A 16,824-nucleotide genomic window follows, 5' to 3' on the forward strand; every position below is an offset into this window, starting at 1 on the left:
TCTCCCCCCCTCACATTTACTAATAAATAAAATCCATCCTATTGACTTTGGCATATGGTCTCATTTACACCTTTATTCAGGCAGAGGCATCCCTCTGACAATTTTAATAACTGGATTGTAACACTTGTGATGCTGACTTTTTGATACATCTTTTATGAGTATATTGTGAGTATACATTATGAGTATAAATCAGCATATCTCTTTATCAACTTTTAATCCCATAGGAATACTTTTCTCTTTTATGTTTTCCTCCTCCTTGTAGCAGATGGGGTGATTTGGTCTTGTTATTTATAGAATAATAGGATAATTCAGGAATATGAAAATGTTTTTCTTGCAGATTTGTTTTTTCTCCAGATCAGATGTGGCTACATGAGAGATATGCCTTCTTAATCTGCCCCAATTACCTGTAGATTATTGAGGTGTTTTTTGAGGCAAGATTAAAGAATCAATAAGCAGAGTACTCTTTTATTTTTTGTGATAATCTCTACTTGGATATCCAGGAATACAATTTCCCTAGAGATAAGGATCTTTTCACGCTTTTCCCAACTTTCTCCACAGGACAGATTAAATTGGCTACAGAGAATTTTAAAATATTCACACCTTGAACTATTCTGGCAAATCTGGGCCTAGATGAATATTGAGTTAAGGATGGCCGACATTTTTTCATAATATTGCAACATAGTACCATGGTATGGGGAAAGGGTTTCACCCTGTCTTATTTTTGATCTTGGAGGAGTGGTATTTTTCACCTATGTCTGGTGGACACTGAGAAAAAACCAGAGGTAAGAATACAAAAAGATATCAACAAGAAAAATGAGCTTGGCTTAATGTTACTGAGCCTTGTAGTCTTTTTTTCAGTGCCAGGCCAATAGCAGCAACATCTGACAGGAAAATATGTTGCTAAAATAAAGACAAAAGAGAAATCTGATTTGATACATTACTGACTTGAACATTTCTTTAGTTGATGCACTACTTGGTTTGCATTCAGTACTCAAAAATGTTGACAGACACAGAATTCATCATATAGAATTTTTACAGTACATAATGTAAAATCTTCTAATTTTCAAACTTGAAAAAGAAAAAGTATGGACCTTTTTTTTTTTCTTTTTTTTCCTAGACTCTCCTTGGAAGTTTTCATTCTATTTTTATTTGTTTTGACAGTGTATATTTTTGCCTGGTCAAGCTCACTTGTAGTATGTACCAAAATAAGACTATGAATTATTAATTTCATTGAATACACAATTTTGGAAGAAGGAACTCTGGGGTTTATATTTGGGGTTGTTTGTTTGGTTTTTTTCTTTAATTTAATTTTTCTTCTATGTAAGTCAGCTGTAGTGTTGGGTACAGTAGAAAGTAGCATTTTCCTGTTACTGTATGTTGATCATCATACAACGCAAAGATCACTCACAGAAATTGATAACTTTAGTGGACTTTACCTACTATAATTTAGAGGAGCTTCTGACAAATGCCAAAAATTAGCAGTGCAAAAATTGTGTGGGAGAGGGACAGATTGTGTTTTGCAATTTTAATTCCTCTGCAAGATTTATAAAGTTCTTATTTGACTATTGATAGTCAGAAGAACTGAAAAATATCTCCACTAAAAAGTTCTGAGTAGCTTCCTTTCCTTAAGTTTTTCAGTTTATAGCTTTCAAGTTCAAAAATTCTTCAACATTTTAATTATACTTTGTATTAACACATTTATAAAAATTATGCAGCAAATCATTATAAGTAAAGACAGTTGATAATGATATTGAAATCTAAGACAAAAAACCAAGTACTGGTAACATTGCCAACCATCAGCAAATTTTCAAGTTGTAAATCTTCTGGAACAATTGAAACAGTTGTTTTCATAGTGAAGTAGTAAGGAGACCTTTTGACTAGGCACCTATCTGACTTTGGAGGAGGATTCAAGATAGATTCTTCCTTCAGTAAGAGACATACAGAAACTATGTACTTCATTTTCAGTAAAAAAGAAAATAAAATGGGCTTGCTCAAAATCAACACTACACACAAAAACATTTCTCTTTCCTACTAACCATCCTGAGTCTGGGGTCCAAGAACCCCTGACCCCTGTGCTGAAGACCCATCAATTAATTTTGGTGTTGATGCTTCATCCTCAGTTTCTTCTGTCAATGGTGCAGAAGAATAACTCTCTTGAATTACAGACAGTAGTTTTGCCCCAATATCTGTCTGGGAAAAATTAAAAGGAATTGTTACTGTTTACTTCCCTTGGAACCTGTTTCTCTTGCAGTTATTCATATTCTTCCACAAGAGGTCACATATCTTCTAAGATTTAGTGCTTGACCTGCATTTTATCCAGGAGCTATAATGAATTCTGATGATTTATAAACAATTCATGAAAATCCAACATACTTGTTCATTTTTTGTCTGTCTTTTAAGTTTTTCACTGTGTGCACACATGCATATAATTCATTACTGAGAATATATACTAGAAAAAATATTTTTCCATATTTATTTAAAGATACATTAGATTTGTGATAAAAATTGATAAACATATGTAAAAAATGAAAATTTGCTATGAAGTATCAAAAAGGTGCAAGTCATTTACCATAAAATTTTAAATTGTACCATCATAAATCCAAATCCAATATAGGTGTGCAGGCTCTGCTTAGGACACTAACATGACTTTAAAATATTACTTAATAATTCTGAACATGATTTTAAAATATTACTAAAAAATTCTGAACTCTAACTTCACATAGCTTTCTAATATGTTAAAGACTTTGGTTAACTTCATTCATTAGTAGCTGTATTATGTAGTATGAAAAAATTGATATATTGGATAAAAACCTTGGTTTTAAAACACTTATAAAATTTGGAAGATCCTTGCATAGAACTAGAAAACTTATTATTTTGTCCTTCAATCGACATAACTAATCAAAGCATTTAATTCTGTCAGGTTACCTCTAATTCTAAAAATGCATTCTGTTGGATTTCTTATATGACAATTCAGGATAAAAATTACAATATAGCTATTGTCTTGTTTCACATCACCTCTCATAAAAAGAGTATTTCAGACGTGCCAGGCTTGCTGCAGAGGGGGGTCTATGTTAGCAAAGAGGTAGAGTTGTTTTCTGTAATCACGCAGACAGTTGTGTGATCTTTGCAAGTTACTTTCCGACTGTATCTTCATTTTCCCATGTTCAATAATATTGTTCAGCAGAGCCAGAGCCCCTTTTGAAAGTGCACTCTATTCTTTAAATCTAAAACAATTAATTAGTATCATTATAGGGTTTTGCACATCAGAGGTGCTGTTAAAAATGTAGGTAATTGTGGAGACCCTGGGGGGCATCCCCTAGTTTAGGGGTTCAAAAGAATCTTCCCCCAAAAAGCTGTTAAGACCCCATGGGCTCCTACTCCTGTTCCTACGTTGTTCCTATGTCCCTGAGCCAATCCCACCCTATTCCCTGATTGGCCCTCATCTTTGTACTGCCCCGAGACCAGGTTCACCCCCTGCCCCTCGGATAGAGGGAAACCTGGACTCTCCCTGTGTGTGCCTGGGACCTGAACATCTTACCAGGTGGCTGAATAAAGCATCTGTGGATACCATGCAAAGGCCCTTTTTGCTTCCTTGCCCTGGACTTTATTAGCAGTAATTCAGGCTGCAATAGGTAATGCATTTAACCCTGCAGGTGCTGCACCCCTGTGCTGCAGTTAGCAGTCCTTATCTTTTCCTAAGACACAGCCAAATACAGAAATTTTGACACAGTATCATTATTCCAAGTGCAAAGGCACCAAAGCCCAAAATTCTGCTTCAGTTTTCATCCACTGCAGCTTTCTAGCACACCACCACCACAAAACTACTGAATCCCGAGTCTTTAACCTAACCAAGCATCTCCTTTTTTGACACCATCCCACAGCTATTGCTTTCTTTGCTGCCTTCATGAAGAACCAGTTGCTGAAATCCATCACAGTAGTGTTCATAAATTATAATTGTAAAAGACAGGTAAAAAGTCATTGACTGGCCAAATAGTTAGAATTTTTAAAATTTGGTTTTGTATGTAGAATATAGAAGTTAAAGGAACTAAAACACCTAACATCTGGATTCCAAGCACAAGCAAATCTTTGCTGTATTTGATCCCTATTTGAATCTCTTTGTATGTGTGTACATATTTATTATGTAACCAGCAGCTCAGGGGCTGTGATTCTGCCCTTCTACTGTGTTCTTGTGGGACCCCCACCTGCCGTACTGCATCCAGCACTGGAGTCTCCAGCACAAGGAGGACATGGGCCTGTGTGGATTAAGTCCAGAGGAGAGCCAAGATGAAGACAGGCTAAGAGAGTTGGGGTTGTCCAGCCCAGAGAAAAGTAGCTTTTCAGTGCCCAAATGGGACCCTACAAGAAAGCTGGAGAGAGACTTTTTAGAAGGACATGTAGTGATACGACAAGGGGGAATGGCTTGAAGCTGAAACTTTTGGCCTGAAACAAGATGACCTTCAGCTGAACTGAGTAACTTGAGTTGATGTGAGTAAGGATGTACCTTGTCCTTTTGTGCAGACAAATACACAATGTTACCATCTGCACCACTGACAGTAGACAGCTTAACCAGGAATGGACTTGGGGACAAATCAAAAGAAGATTTTGGGAACAAAGGAAATGGGACAGATGTTCTCCGAATGGAGGAAGCCTAGAGGGAGAGATACATTCCAGACTTTTATTGACCCAGGTTAGTGCTGCCCTAAAGTTCTTGCACATGCTGTCTACTTCTTCACCAGATTTGTGGAAATCAGATAAGAATCCCTCTTCTGAACTTCGGAATTAAATCCAGAGATTTAAGATCTGGTAATATCTGTAAATACAACTTTTCTTCTACTAAAACTAATATTCTGTAGAAGAGTATTTTCAAGATAGACTTTGTAAATAGGCTTCAGACCAAAGATAATTTTCCTTTCACTTGTTATGGGGTTTGGGTCATCTACACTGACTGCCACCTCTCTGCATATTTGGGGCATGCTTTATGGAACATACTATCTTGGGATTTGTTATTTACTTTATGTTTTCTGAGGGTTCTTAGTTGATTAATCACTGCAGCTGTTGGGTAGCAAAGCGGAGGTGTTAACCTCTAGTACTTCCATTTCTAGGCTATCTCTTTCTTACTGTAGGATGTTACCTAGATTTGCAGATACACAGTTGAAAGTCTCCCAGCAGTTTCCCTGCAAATGTACTATGTCTGGGGTTTAGGGAGACTGTTCTAAATAGTTAGCTTTATCTGTTCAGTGTTCTGCAGTTGTAAGTGTCATAAGAAAATAAAAATTATTGCTGTTAACGTAATGATGTTGCAGTTTTTATACTTGCAACAGAGTAGGAGTTCATTGATATATGTGTTTAACATACCAGACCCGTGCATGATCAGTATTTTCTTGCTGTACATAACTTGGACTTGAACCAGTGACCTAAAGGTAAAAGTCTGTTTCCCATTATTGGTCATATGATCCATGCAGCTTTGTATCTTTTACAAGTTTGATAAATCATGCAAGATTTTAACAAGACAAAGATGTTTCTTGGACTATATGCTGTACAGAATAATCCCTCATTTTCCAGATGTTTGTTTATTTTTGGCAACTGGACTTTAATAAAAAAAATTGAAACATAAATGATTGTATATCACTTAATGTCATTATTTTCCATAGGGTTTTTTGGAGGAAGATGGGAGCCTGGAATTAGGCAGGGAGTGGACTTGTATTTCATCTGGTACTTTAAGAGATATTCTTTGTGAAAAATCACAAAGCAGGAAGAATATTGTAGAGAAATACAATAAAGTGTGTTCCTCCTCGGCAATATCTACAAGTCTTCAAATAATAATCTGCCTTCCAAGACAGTTTTAATACATGGCATAAGAAAAAACTGAAGGGGCATCATGTCACTTATCTTTAGCCATCTATGTGGTTAATAGTTACCCTACTCTGTCTTTGGAATCAATCAAGAGATTTAGAGAATACCAGTGCAGATTAGTCTCAGAGCACGCCAAAGGACAGTGATACCTTTCCTAAGATTGCATGGAGTACCTAATTTTTTCCCTATCCTATATTTATCCAATGTGAGTCCAATTTCCAATGAAAGTTCCTAGTGAGGCTGGCCAATTCAGAGGCACTTTCAGACCAGGAAGTTACAAAAGTCAAGAATGCAGAAATCAGAACACATCAGTAAGTGATAAAATGCAATTGGTAAAATCCAACTTCCTGCTTGCCATCCATAGGCTGGGCATTTAGTTATATTAGCATCACTTCACAGTCAGTATAGAATGAGACAAAACTTCTGAAAAGCAGCTGCAGACATTGGCTACAGAAATTCCTTTTAGGGTGGGCTCTTTAGGTGTCTATATCTCACCACTGACAGTAAAAGAGGTGAGACAAACAAAAGACTAGGAGAGGCTCAGGAGTTTATTTTATGTGTCTTTTTTTATGTGTCTATTTTATGTGTACATCTTTTAGGATCAAAGCTGATGTATTACATGTGATAAGTTTAAATGTATTACATGTGATAAGTTTAAAACGCAGAAGAATTCTGAAGTGTGTTCTGTTTCAGTGTTTCTTTTACTGCAAAAAAATAGATTTAATACACATGCAAATAAAAATGCAAAACTTAAAAATAGGCATTTTAACCTTGAAGGGACAGTTGTTCCACACACTGACCCATCAAAAGGAACTGGTTTCTCCCATAGCTGTTTTGAAACTACCAAAGGCATACAAGAAAATGTCTAATTATGGTAGAAGTTATTCATAGAATCACAGAATGGTTTGGGTTGGATGGGACCATAAAAATCATCTATTTCCAACCCCTTTGCCACATGCAGGGAGGTTTGCTTTCCTATCCAAAAGTGGCCTAAACTTGTTCTTGAAATTTGCATTTAAAGACTTCTTCTCTCCTATTGTTCTATCTTAAAAAGAAAAGGAATTGTTAGTCACTGCAGACAAGTGAATAACAAGATCTGTAGTCAAAACCTTTCTGAAAAACTAGAAAAATTCCTATTCGGGGATGAAGCTTCAAATGATAAGTTCAACTTTCTGATCAGCTATGTGGCCATCTGACTTGTACATTACTTGTACCAATTAATAGGGTTTTTTAAAAATTTGTGTGATATTCCGAAAACTCATTGTATATCCACTTTGAAGTCTCCTATTTAATCAGATACCAACCACAAAGACAGGAACAGCAGTGTAAGACTCTGTCAACTCCGCAGAATGGCAAGAATGAGTTCTTGCTCAAGCACGGCCCCTCTTCACATGTGTTATGCCAACAGGAGAGATGGTTTGTGTGTATGCACACAGACACCAGCAAATGTGTGCGTGGAACTCAAGTTCTGAACTTTGTGCAGGCACCAAAATGCCCTATTATTAGTTTGATTCAAATTCAACAAGCTATCAAGTAATGCTAATCAAAATGCATCAAATATTAGACTTTCACTGTATTTCTTTCTGAATATTTTGTGGATCATATTTTACAGCTCACCTCTTTTGTGTAAACAGACCCAGACAACCTGTATCTAACTCCCTTACTTTTCTGCTTATTCAGTGCTAGGCAAACCATTCTTAAAGTGCTTCTTTGCTTTTTGGCGTCACTGATAGCCTATCTTAGCAATGAAAATATTTTTCTGATGCTCCTATATTTTTGCTTCTTATTTTTCTTAGATTTTCCTACCTAAAGAAAAATTGACTGATTATATTTAACAGATGCTGTAATAAAATTGCAGTGCCATTTTATTAGGCATTAGTAGCTGATGTACATAAGAATCTCTCTCCACAATTTGTTTCTCTCACACATTTTCCAAACAAAGTTTTAGTTTCAAAGAGGGGAAAACAGAGAAGCTCACACAATAATTCCTTTGAGAGTCTGGCTTGATTCTATTCATTTTAAAGAAGGAAATCACTCTTTGTGTATGCTTTCAGAGCAGTTAGGAGAGCCAGTCTTGACTGTGGCCTCTGGACTCTATCATTATATAAATATTAATTCAAAATACTAATGAACTGTAAAGAAAAGGGGAGATACATCAGCTCATGTTTATACTGTTACTGTCTGTTTCAGAAGATAAATCCAACACAAACCTTGTACACTTACAGTGACATTTATTTGCTGTAGATTTCTCCTTGAGGACCTTGGAATTCTTTCCTTGCTAATAGGCTTTTCTTTTACACAGCTTTTTTTAGCCATTATCTGTGAAAGAGTTGATACTGTTATCTTAATGCCTCTATGCACATTTTATTTCTGAGTGATATATTACTTTAACTTTTTCCAGTAATAATTTCCCTTTGGATGCAAAACATTAGCTAGGTCTTCTGTATCTCACTAACCTGGGATCTTGGAAACCATAGATTTTATAATCTATGCCACCTACCACGTGGCAATGCATAGCTTTGATTGAGGATTCAGTACAGTTCTCACAAGCAATTCACAGCTACAACTACTTTCCCAATGCAAATATTTGCATTAAAGAAAGTATTACACGTATACATTATTAACCTTTCCCAGCCTTAAGATTATTCCAGAATCTATGACAAAAATAGACTTCAAGTGACGAACATGAAGACCCATTATCTAGAAATGTTTTCAGAAAAAAGTTTTCAATCCAATGAAGTGTGTGTGTGTGTATATATACACATACAGTCTACGCAAGAAACAATACTCCCAGAGTATGAGAATTAGCAAAGTCATGAACATAGACTCAGTCACCCTTACTTAACTGTATTAAGATTATAAATTCTCATACTAATCCTGAAACACATGTCTAGGGTTCATCAACAGTTATTTGAGGAAGATAGGGGTATGGGGTGGAATGAACTTTCCCCATGGCATTCCGCAGTGCTGTGCTTTGTGCTTTCAGCTGAAAAGGTGTTGAAAATGCACCAGTGCTCAGCGACTGCTGAGCAGGGCTGGCACAGCACCAGGGCTGTCTCCCCAACAGTCCCCTCTCACCAGTAGGGCAGGGGTGGTCAGGATCTCAGGAGGGGACACAACCAGGACAGATGACCCAAGTTAAGCAAAGGGATATTCAATATGGCATCTGGTCAGCAATAAGAGCTGAGAGAAAGGAGGCAGCAAGGGTAAGGGGTGGGCTTTATTATTAAGGTGTTTGTCATCAGGAGCACCTGCTACACATACTCAAGTCCTACTTCCCTGGAAGTGTTTGGCCATCACTTGCTGATGGGAAGTAGAGGATAAATCATTTGTTTCCCTTTGCTTCTGCATGCAACCTTTGTTTTTCTTCATTAAACTGCACATATGTCAACTCCCAAGTTTTTAACCTTAATTTCTTTCCCTGTCTGTCTGAGAAGGGGGAGTGAGAAAGCATTTTGATGGTCACCTTGGTAGCCAGCTAAGATCAACTCACCTCAACAGATATCCAAAGAGAATGATTTATACTTGTCTTGGAGCATGGTATTGGGATGCCAAGCCTAATTTTTAAGATAGAATGAGTGGAAAGAATTCCTTTCTAATTTTCTTTAGGTCTTTCCACACTTTGGTGATTGCACATCGAATGTGTGATCACAGTACCTAATAGTCTGGAAAAGGACATGTCGACACAGGTGCTTTAGTCCAACTCCTTGAGGTGCACAGATTAATTTTTACTTTAATTCACATTGAAATTATCAAGAATACCATCTGAATGCATCTGAGGTACTAGAACTTGTCAGTTTCCCAGACCTTCTGCTAATCAGTTGGATACACAACCTTGCTAAAGTTTGCATTTTTGCCAATGAGTCTAAAAATGGATTAAACAGAATGGCTTCTATTTGCACATAACTGAATTTTCAAATCTTAAATTGAACAGCAACAACAGAAAATGCTATTTGAGTTTTTTCTCCACTGCTTCAATAGCCTGAATACATGATTCAGAACTCTAAATGGAAATTCAAGTCTTAAAGAGTTACTGCACACAGGCTAGATCTGTTGAAGGCCTGCTGGTTGTCTGGGTCTCTGTGGTATTGCTCATCATGCAAACTATGCATAATAAAAACTAACCTGTGACCTTGAATAAATATTTTACACATAGATCCACTTGTGTTGCTCACAGCATTATGATAACAAGATTTTAAGCAGTAGAGTCATAACCACAATCAAGAAATCAAACACATTCTGCTTAAAACTTGGGTGACATCAGTAATATCAGTGATTAAAATACAACTTGCAAGACTGACATGCCCTATCAAATAGCACACTGACATGTCTATAAAACTTGCTTGATTTCTACAGCACTGACCACTCATATTTCCTGGGATGTGAGGAACTTTGAATGCTTAGGATTCTCTTGGGTGGCACATGGATTTAGGAATGTAAGCAAAAAAAAAGATTTTGGCTAAACATCTATCAAATAAAGGCTCTCACAGTGAGGTCCATCCATATGCAAAACAAAACTCTGTTCAACTGCTGTGTTGGATGGACTTTACCTGATGAATTTTAAAAAGGCTATCGGAAGATCTCAGTAATGGAAGATAATCCTGCTCTGGAAAAGAAGTTTACCAGTTTACCCTGACTCTGCCTACTCCATGCCTTCTGAAAAAAAAAAGATCCATGTTGGGATCTCGTATCTTTTCATGTTGGGTGCAACATCAGTCATCCTGAATTTCCTTTTGGCTGGAAAAGAACATTGAAGCCTTGCTTTATCCTTCACTCAGAAACTTGGAAAGGGCCACCCCATGTTTTGGTGTTATAGGACCTCACAGAGAGAGCACAGCACGGGAGAATCCCACATACCATTAAATGCATTACTAAGAAATCTGTTGTTTGAATGAGAAAAACTCAGTGATGAGGCACATTCAAAATAACTTCTCCCATTTCTGGGAAGGAAGTAATTTCTGTAGGAATGATAAAGGTTTCATTTCTAAGAGCAAGGAGAGGCAGAAATTGTGGTTTATTAATCAATGTGAAATAGAGCACAGGGACTAAAATTGGTAGTGACTTTATCAGGAAAGTGAGCTCAAACAGAATCAAGTAGAGCACAAGAGTGGCACAAGGGAAACAGGCCAAAGTCAAGGTAAGTTTCTTGCAGCAAAGTTCTTCTCAATTCCTCTTAGACTGAAAATTTCCTACTAATTATAAGGTTCTGATCTTAGTGCTAACTTTAAGATTATTTTTATCTCTTCAGTTCTCCTGTTTTGGAATATAGTTATTCTTAAATTGTCTCTGTCCTTTGATTTCAAAACTATTATCGAATTTCTATTTCACATTGATGAAAGAAGAGCTCCTGTCCCTCCTGCTGTAATCATGAATCTTTCAAAGGATTGTATTTTCATGAATTATGCATTGTTATGTGAAAAAGCACTAAAACATTATGTATAAGAATAAAAATACCATGTAATTTAAATGTTATATTTTTTACTAAACTTCTATCACACACAATCCTGAATCACAGAGTGCTTATATTACCTTCAGGGAAGTTGTGTCAATGTCTAATCAGCAGGGTGAGAAAAAAAAAAATTAACGTAGCCTTTTAGTAATTGTAAAGAAATAGAGGATTGTAGAAGAGGAAGGAAACTTTTAAGCCAAGAAGTGGAGTCCCTTGCTTCTACAGGCGACATATCTTACCCGCTCATGCTGTATCAGAATTTCAACAGGTTTTTTTCAGTAATTTTTGTTTTTACTTTCCTATGTTTAAATTCAAATGCTTTCCCTTTCTTTTTTCTTCCTTCTGCCACTTTCCTAGCAGCAAGAGAAAACATTAGCATTTATAGCCTGACACACTTGTAGTGAACATAAACCTAAAGAAACAGCATTTTACAACCTCATTTAATGGAAAATGCTGGAAATCCTGTCTCAACTGCCTCCATGCATCACCCAGATAGATAAATTACAATGATGATCTCCAACAGAATTTGTGGAATTGCATGGAGACCTGAGGAAAGCATAGTACCTTTCACCTACTCTTAAAGATTACCACAAATAAACCCCAGAACAATTAGAATATATTTTGGCTGTGCTTCTAAGTTAGGGAAAAAGTGAATGAACTGCAAAGGCAATAGAAACCACATGAGTAGATTTGTCAGGTAAGTATTTTCATGGCAAAGAAAAACTGATCAGTAACTTCTGCATTTATGCACTTTGGAAAGACAGAATAAATTAAGTTCTAATTACCTCTACTTGGTCAGACTGCTTGTTTTCATCATAGGCAAATGGATGAGGCAGCTCTCCAAGTGGTATGTCATAGAACTCAGAATCATAAATTATGGTATCACTGATAGGGGCAGCTACAACAGACTCAAAGATAAAAAATCCCAGAAAAACATTTACAAAGGTCTGCATTTTGTTTTCTTTTCTGAAAGAGAAGAAATTGGACAGATGGTAGGTACTCTGGTGTTGACAAGGAATCTATGACAATTTAATGTCACAAATACAGTACTTATGTATAAACCCCACAATATTTCTGATGAATAATTAGCATTTATTTATGGTGACTCAGTAGTTTAATCTGCTTTTCTTCATGAAGAGTCCCTGGAGCTGAGAATTCTTCATATTGCTTTGGCCATATTCATGGTCATATAATTTAGAAAAGACCTGTGGAATTTTATTGGTGTAAAAATAAATATCTGAATGATATTTTTGCCCTTTCATCTAACTTCACCTATTTTCATTGCAATTATGTATGAACTTTTGAGAAACTAGAGAAAAGATAAATTATTATATTACTTGTCTCTATCACAATAAATAATCTTTTGAAATGTATAATAATGTAATATTATATCTCTCCTCCATCATAAAAACACTAAACAGAATCAAGCAAACAAACAAAACCACCAACCTGCTGGAAAAAATTAGAAACTCTGTAATTTCTGGATAAGCATAATCAAAACACTTTTCACCTGTTAGTTGTTTTGTCAGACCATAATTTTACTTGGTGTGGCACATCTGGACCATACTTTTGCAAAGGTCTTGGGAGCAAAATAAAAAATAAAATGTTACCCCAAGGACAGTAACACCAGTATGCTGAATTCCTTTGTTATTCAATCAAAACCATTTTTGAAGTAGTGAGAAATTGTGGTGTGGCGTATTCACCTGTTCTTCGTGGAAAATAGAATTGTAAAACTGAATTATCACCTATTTAAAGTTCTATAAAATTGAATTATCACCTATTTAAAGTTCCAGAATTCAGTAAAATGGTGGACAATTCATGCTAGGCTTGAGAAGTAGTGTTCATGCATTCCCTTTTCTTTGTAAATGATGCATTCACTTTTATCATATAAGATGCCTATAGACACAAGGCTCTATTCAGCATTCTTTACTTACATCTTTATTTATCTACAGCTCACATTAATTTCACCAAAAGCACAGAGATAATGAGAAATGCATAAGTCTAATAAATTGTATTCCTTATGTGATGCCGTGATACACACACTTAAATATTTAATTTCAAAATTGTAGCTACTTATAATAAAGTACAAGAAATACATGAGACTTTTTTTAATGTATGTACTGGGCAACAAGCTGAATTTTAGCTTCATGAAAAGAGGTCTTTATAAAGTTGGTTTAGGCGTGAGGATATGAAATTCCTCTGGGGATAGTCAGTAACACAAGGCGTTCATTTTTCTCTCATTTTCTTTATTCAGAAAGAGTTCGACTGCTGCTGGAAGAAGCTAGAATCACTGGGTCTTCTCTTTGAGAAAGCTTAGATGAATTTCACCTTTCAGTATTAGCTTCCAATTTTACTAAAAGTATTCTGCTTTATCAAAAAAATTAAATAAAGTAAAATAAAATAGAAATGCAATTAATCTCTTAAATATGCTGGAATTAGCAGGTATTTGTTGGTCTTTGTTTTCTGCTGCCTATTTTTGACAGAATTGGTTTTGGTCTTGCTTTTCCTTTCCATGTCATTTATCTCAGATGATTCAGCTATAGAGGGTGTTGTCTATCAACCCAAAATGTAGTACTAACATATATGGTGTAATTTTTCCTCTCAATAAACAATTCTTAAATAAAAAATTGTTCACTATGCATAATTGTTTGCATGCCACAACTCCTAAAAATAAAAGGTTTTTAAATGGTATAAGGTTTGATAAGTACTAAATTTTGCATATATAGAGACAAACCCAGCAAATATCTGTGGAAAAAAAAAGTTGACTTTTGGCTATAGTAGCTGCACTAATTTGCAGGGTTTGCATGTCTCTATTCCCCTTTCATGTAGTATGTTGGAATCCACTGCAGAAATATTGGCATCTGCAGTAGCTGTAAGATCAAATATTTTGATGAAGATTACTTACACCTCTCACAGGAAGGAACTAAGACATATCCAGGGAAAAATAAATAGTCTCCACAATCTGCAAGCTTTGAATCAGTATTAAGCATGATAAAATAAAACAAATACTAGTATTTCCAGCGATAAAAATTCAACTAAGAGAGAAGTGCCAAAACTTACCTTTAGCTTCCGCTGTCTCAAATAGGATGGAGTTACTCAGAATGCAGAGCCAGTGCTATTAGACCCTGACCAATGGCAGTGGCATTCTGCGGCTGTGGGAGGTAGTACAGCTTCTACCCTCAGCTGAAGACCTCAGCCCAGGGGAGTTTCTCAGACTTCAAACCCCTTTAATATATGATTTTGCTGAACTGAATTTTTGGAAGGTCAAACAAAGATTTGTTGTAAGGAAATGGCCTTTATTTCACATGACAGTTTTTTTACCTCTTCCCCTCAAATTTCTTGGTGCTCCTACCAATATAGCAATAAGTTGTGTCCTGGAAACAACTTTTTTTGTATTACCTGATAACCTACCAATACAAATTTGTCCAAAATCAAGCCTTCAGCAAATTGAGTTATATATTAATATTTTCTCTGTATGTAACATCTCTATTTTGCGGCTTATTATATGTGATAATGTTTAACAAATTTCCATCTACTGCAGGTATTGTTTGGTATTTATTCAGAGGTACTTTCCTCCCACCCCCTTTACTTTTCTGTAAGTACTTATGGAGCAATGCTCATAAAATACACTACTTCAAGTGTTTTCCTTCCAAGAGGAAATGCCACTTTCTTAATTGATATAAATCTCTATCATAGGCTGCAAATAATGGTCATATACTCTAGTATAATGTGCTCTCTTACACCGGAAAAAAGTTTTACTATATTAGCATGTCAAGCTGCGTGTTTTCTTAATTGATTGTTTTCTTTATTATCAGTTCCTACTTAATTCTTTACTTTTGTATTATCAGTATTTGTAAAACATCCACCTATTCCTCTGAATATTTTCATAATTTTTCCAACTCTTCAATGAAATATGCCTTCTAATACTGTCAACATACAATAATAACAACAGAACCTCTCCTGTATCCCTGGAGGGATGTAAGATTCATGTATAAGGCTCCAATGTCCTAAGGAAAATTTATTCACTTTGCTTTATGTAACTTCCACAGCAATTTTTTTTCCCAATAAGGCCACCCTAGTGGACAAAATTTGCATGAGCCATGAAAGCACATCAAGGGTTTTAAGCCACGTGCCTTGTGGCAAGAATCCAAGATGTTTGGCCAATAGGCCAAGCGGTAGAAGAGCAGTAGCTCTGTTAGCAGATACTAGAGATTAGGGTGTTGTGGGACAAATAGCTCAAGGTATCATGTGCTCTTTTGGCAATTGGGTCAAGTCTGCAGTGGCTTTTAGAATATGACCAGTCTTGGATAACAGACTTCTTTCTTAGGAAAGTTTAGCTTGAATTGCTTCTATGAAAATAGAGGTCTTGAATCATTAACTCAGGTATTTTTAATTTCTTTTTCACTGTCTTTCCCATGGCAAAAGCGTCTTCTTCCATGAAGAATCAGGGCAGTAAGTAGAGTGAAAACACTACACTATTGTGTCCTGTTGCTCTTCTCTCTCTTCAGATCAGTAGCCTCAGTTTACTCCTTAATTTAGTGATCTAGTTGCTTGCAATACATACCTGTGTATGCTCCTTCCTGAAAACAAAGCAAACATTCTATTCACCTTCTTAGCGCTACTGATAATTTTTATGCTGCTCCATTTGCAAGTAGTTTACATTATTTCACTTTTCAATGTAATATTTTCTGCTGTGCTTGGTAATTTAAGATTTGTTCTGCTAAATCCTCACTTCTGATGTGTCTCTTTCATTTACAAAACATATTCTCTCTAGGCTGGTCCAATAATCATTGCTTTCACTTGTGCAAAAGATCCCAATTTTTTATTTTTTATTGAAGGAAAATTGAAGGAAAATTCTTATCTGTAACAAGTTATTAATATAATTATTAATGTTTATCTTCCTTCTTACACAACTAAGTAGATTTAGGCATACTGAGACCCAGGGCCTGAAACCTTTGTATCTGTAGGTTTGCTTTTTTAGTTTTACAATACCAATGAAGTTCAAACTACTTTGTGTCTGGATCTTAACTTTGATTTTAGTGGTATACTGTACTCTTGTCAGAATACAATATGCTTTGCTGACCTTGTTTTCCAGAAACACTAAGCAAGTAAAACTAATTGAAAATGTTAACTTACAAATGTTGGATTTCTATTTTTTGTTGGAGATAGGGAAACTTATCCGCAAAAGAGTATATTTTATATAAAGAATTTTACAAGCTTATGAGAAAGATAGTTTCTAAGCAGACAAATAAGAAAACAGTTTTGTTTGTTTTGCTTTATGCTTTAAAGAACAAGAATGTGGAGATTGAGTTCTGTATCTGTAGGGGACATGCTTTAGTTGATGCCAAAATTAATGTTTGGCAATTTGTTTGAGCTTGGATGACAGAAGTCCTGATGCTAGCAATTCTAGACCAGCTAGAAAGCCAAGACACCCAAAAAAAAAAAAAAAGATAAAAGAAAAAAAAGACTACTTAGAGGTCTTGTGGCATCACTGAGCAAAACCCCAAGCTTTTTTAAAAGCT

The 16,824-nt window shown here is 35.8% G+C and overlaps 1 protein-coding gene across 1 annotated transcript in view; it reads right to left on the bottom strand.

The window, feature by feature from the left end:
• Positions 1–14,484, bottom strand: part of EPYC (epiphycan) — a 19,344-nt gene extending 4,860 nt beyond the window's left edge. The window contains exons 1-3 of the mRNA XM_031057577.1: positions 14,363–14,484; positions 12,088–12,268; positions 2,037–2,190 (exon numbers count right to left, since the gene is read on the bottom strand). Of these exons, the coding sequence (XP_030913437.1) occupies positions 2,037–2,190; positions 12,088–12,255 (322 nt within the window). The 5' untranslated portion in view covers positions 12,256–12,268; positions 14,363–14,484. The remainder of the gene's footprint in view (positions 1–2,036; positions 2,191–12,087; positions 12,269–14,362) is intronic.
• Positions 14,485–16,824: the final 2,340 nt, after the last annotated feature.

The sequence above is a fragment of the Geospiza fortis genome, unplaced genomic scaffold (assembly GCF_000277835.1).
Source record: "Geospiza fortis unplaced genomic scaffold, GeoFor_1.0 scaffold186, whole genome shotgun sequence".
Taxonomy (NCBI): Eukaryota; Metazoa; Chordata; class Aves; order Passeriformes; family Thraupidae; genus Geospiza; species Geospiza fortis.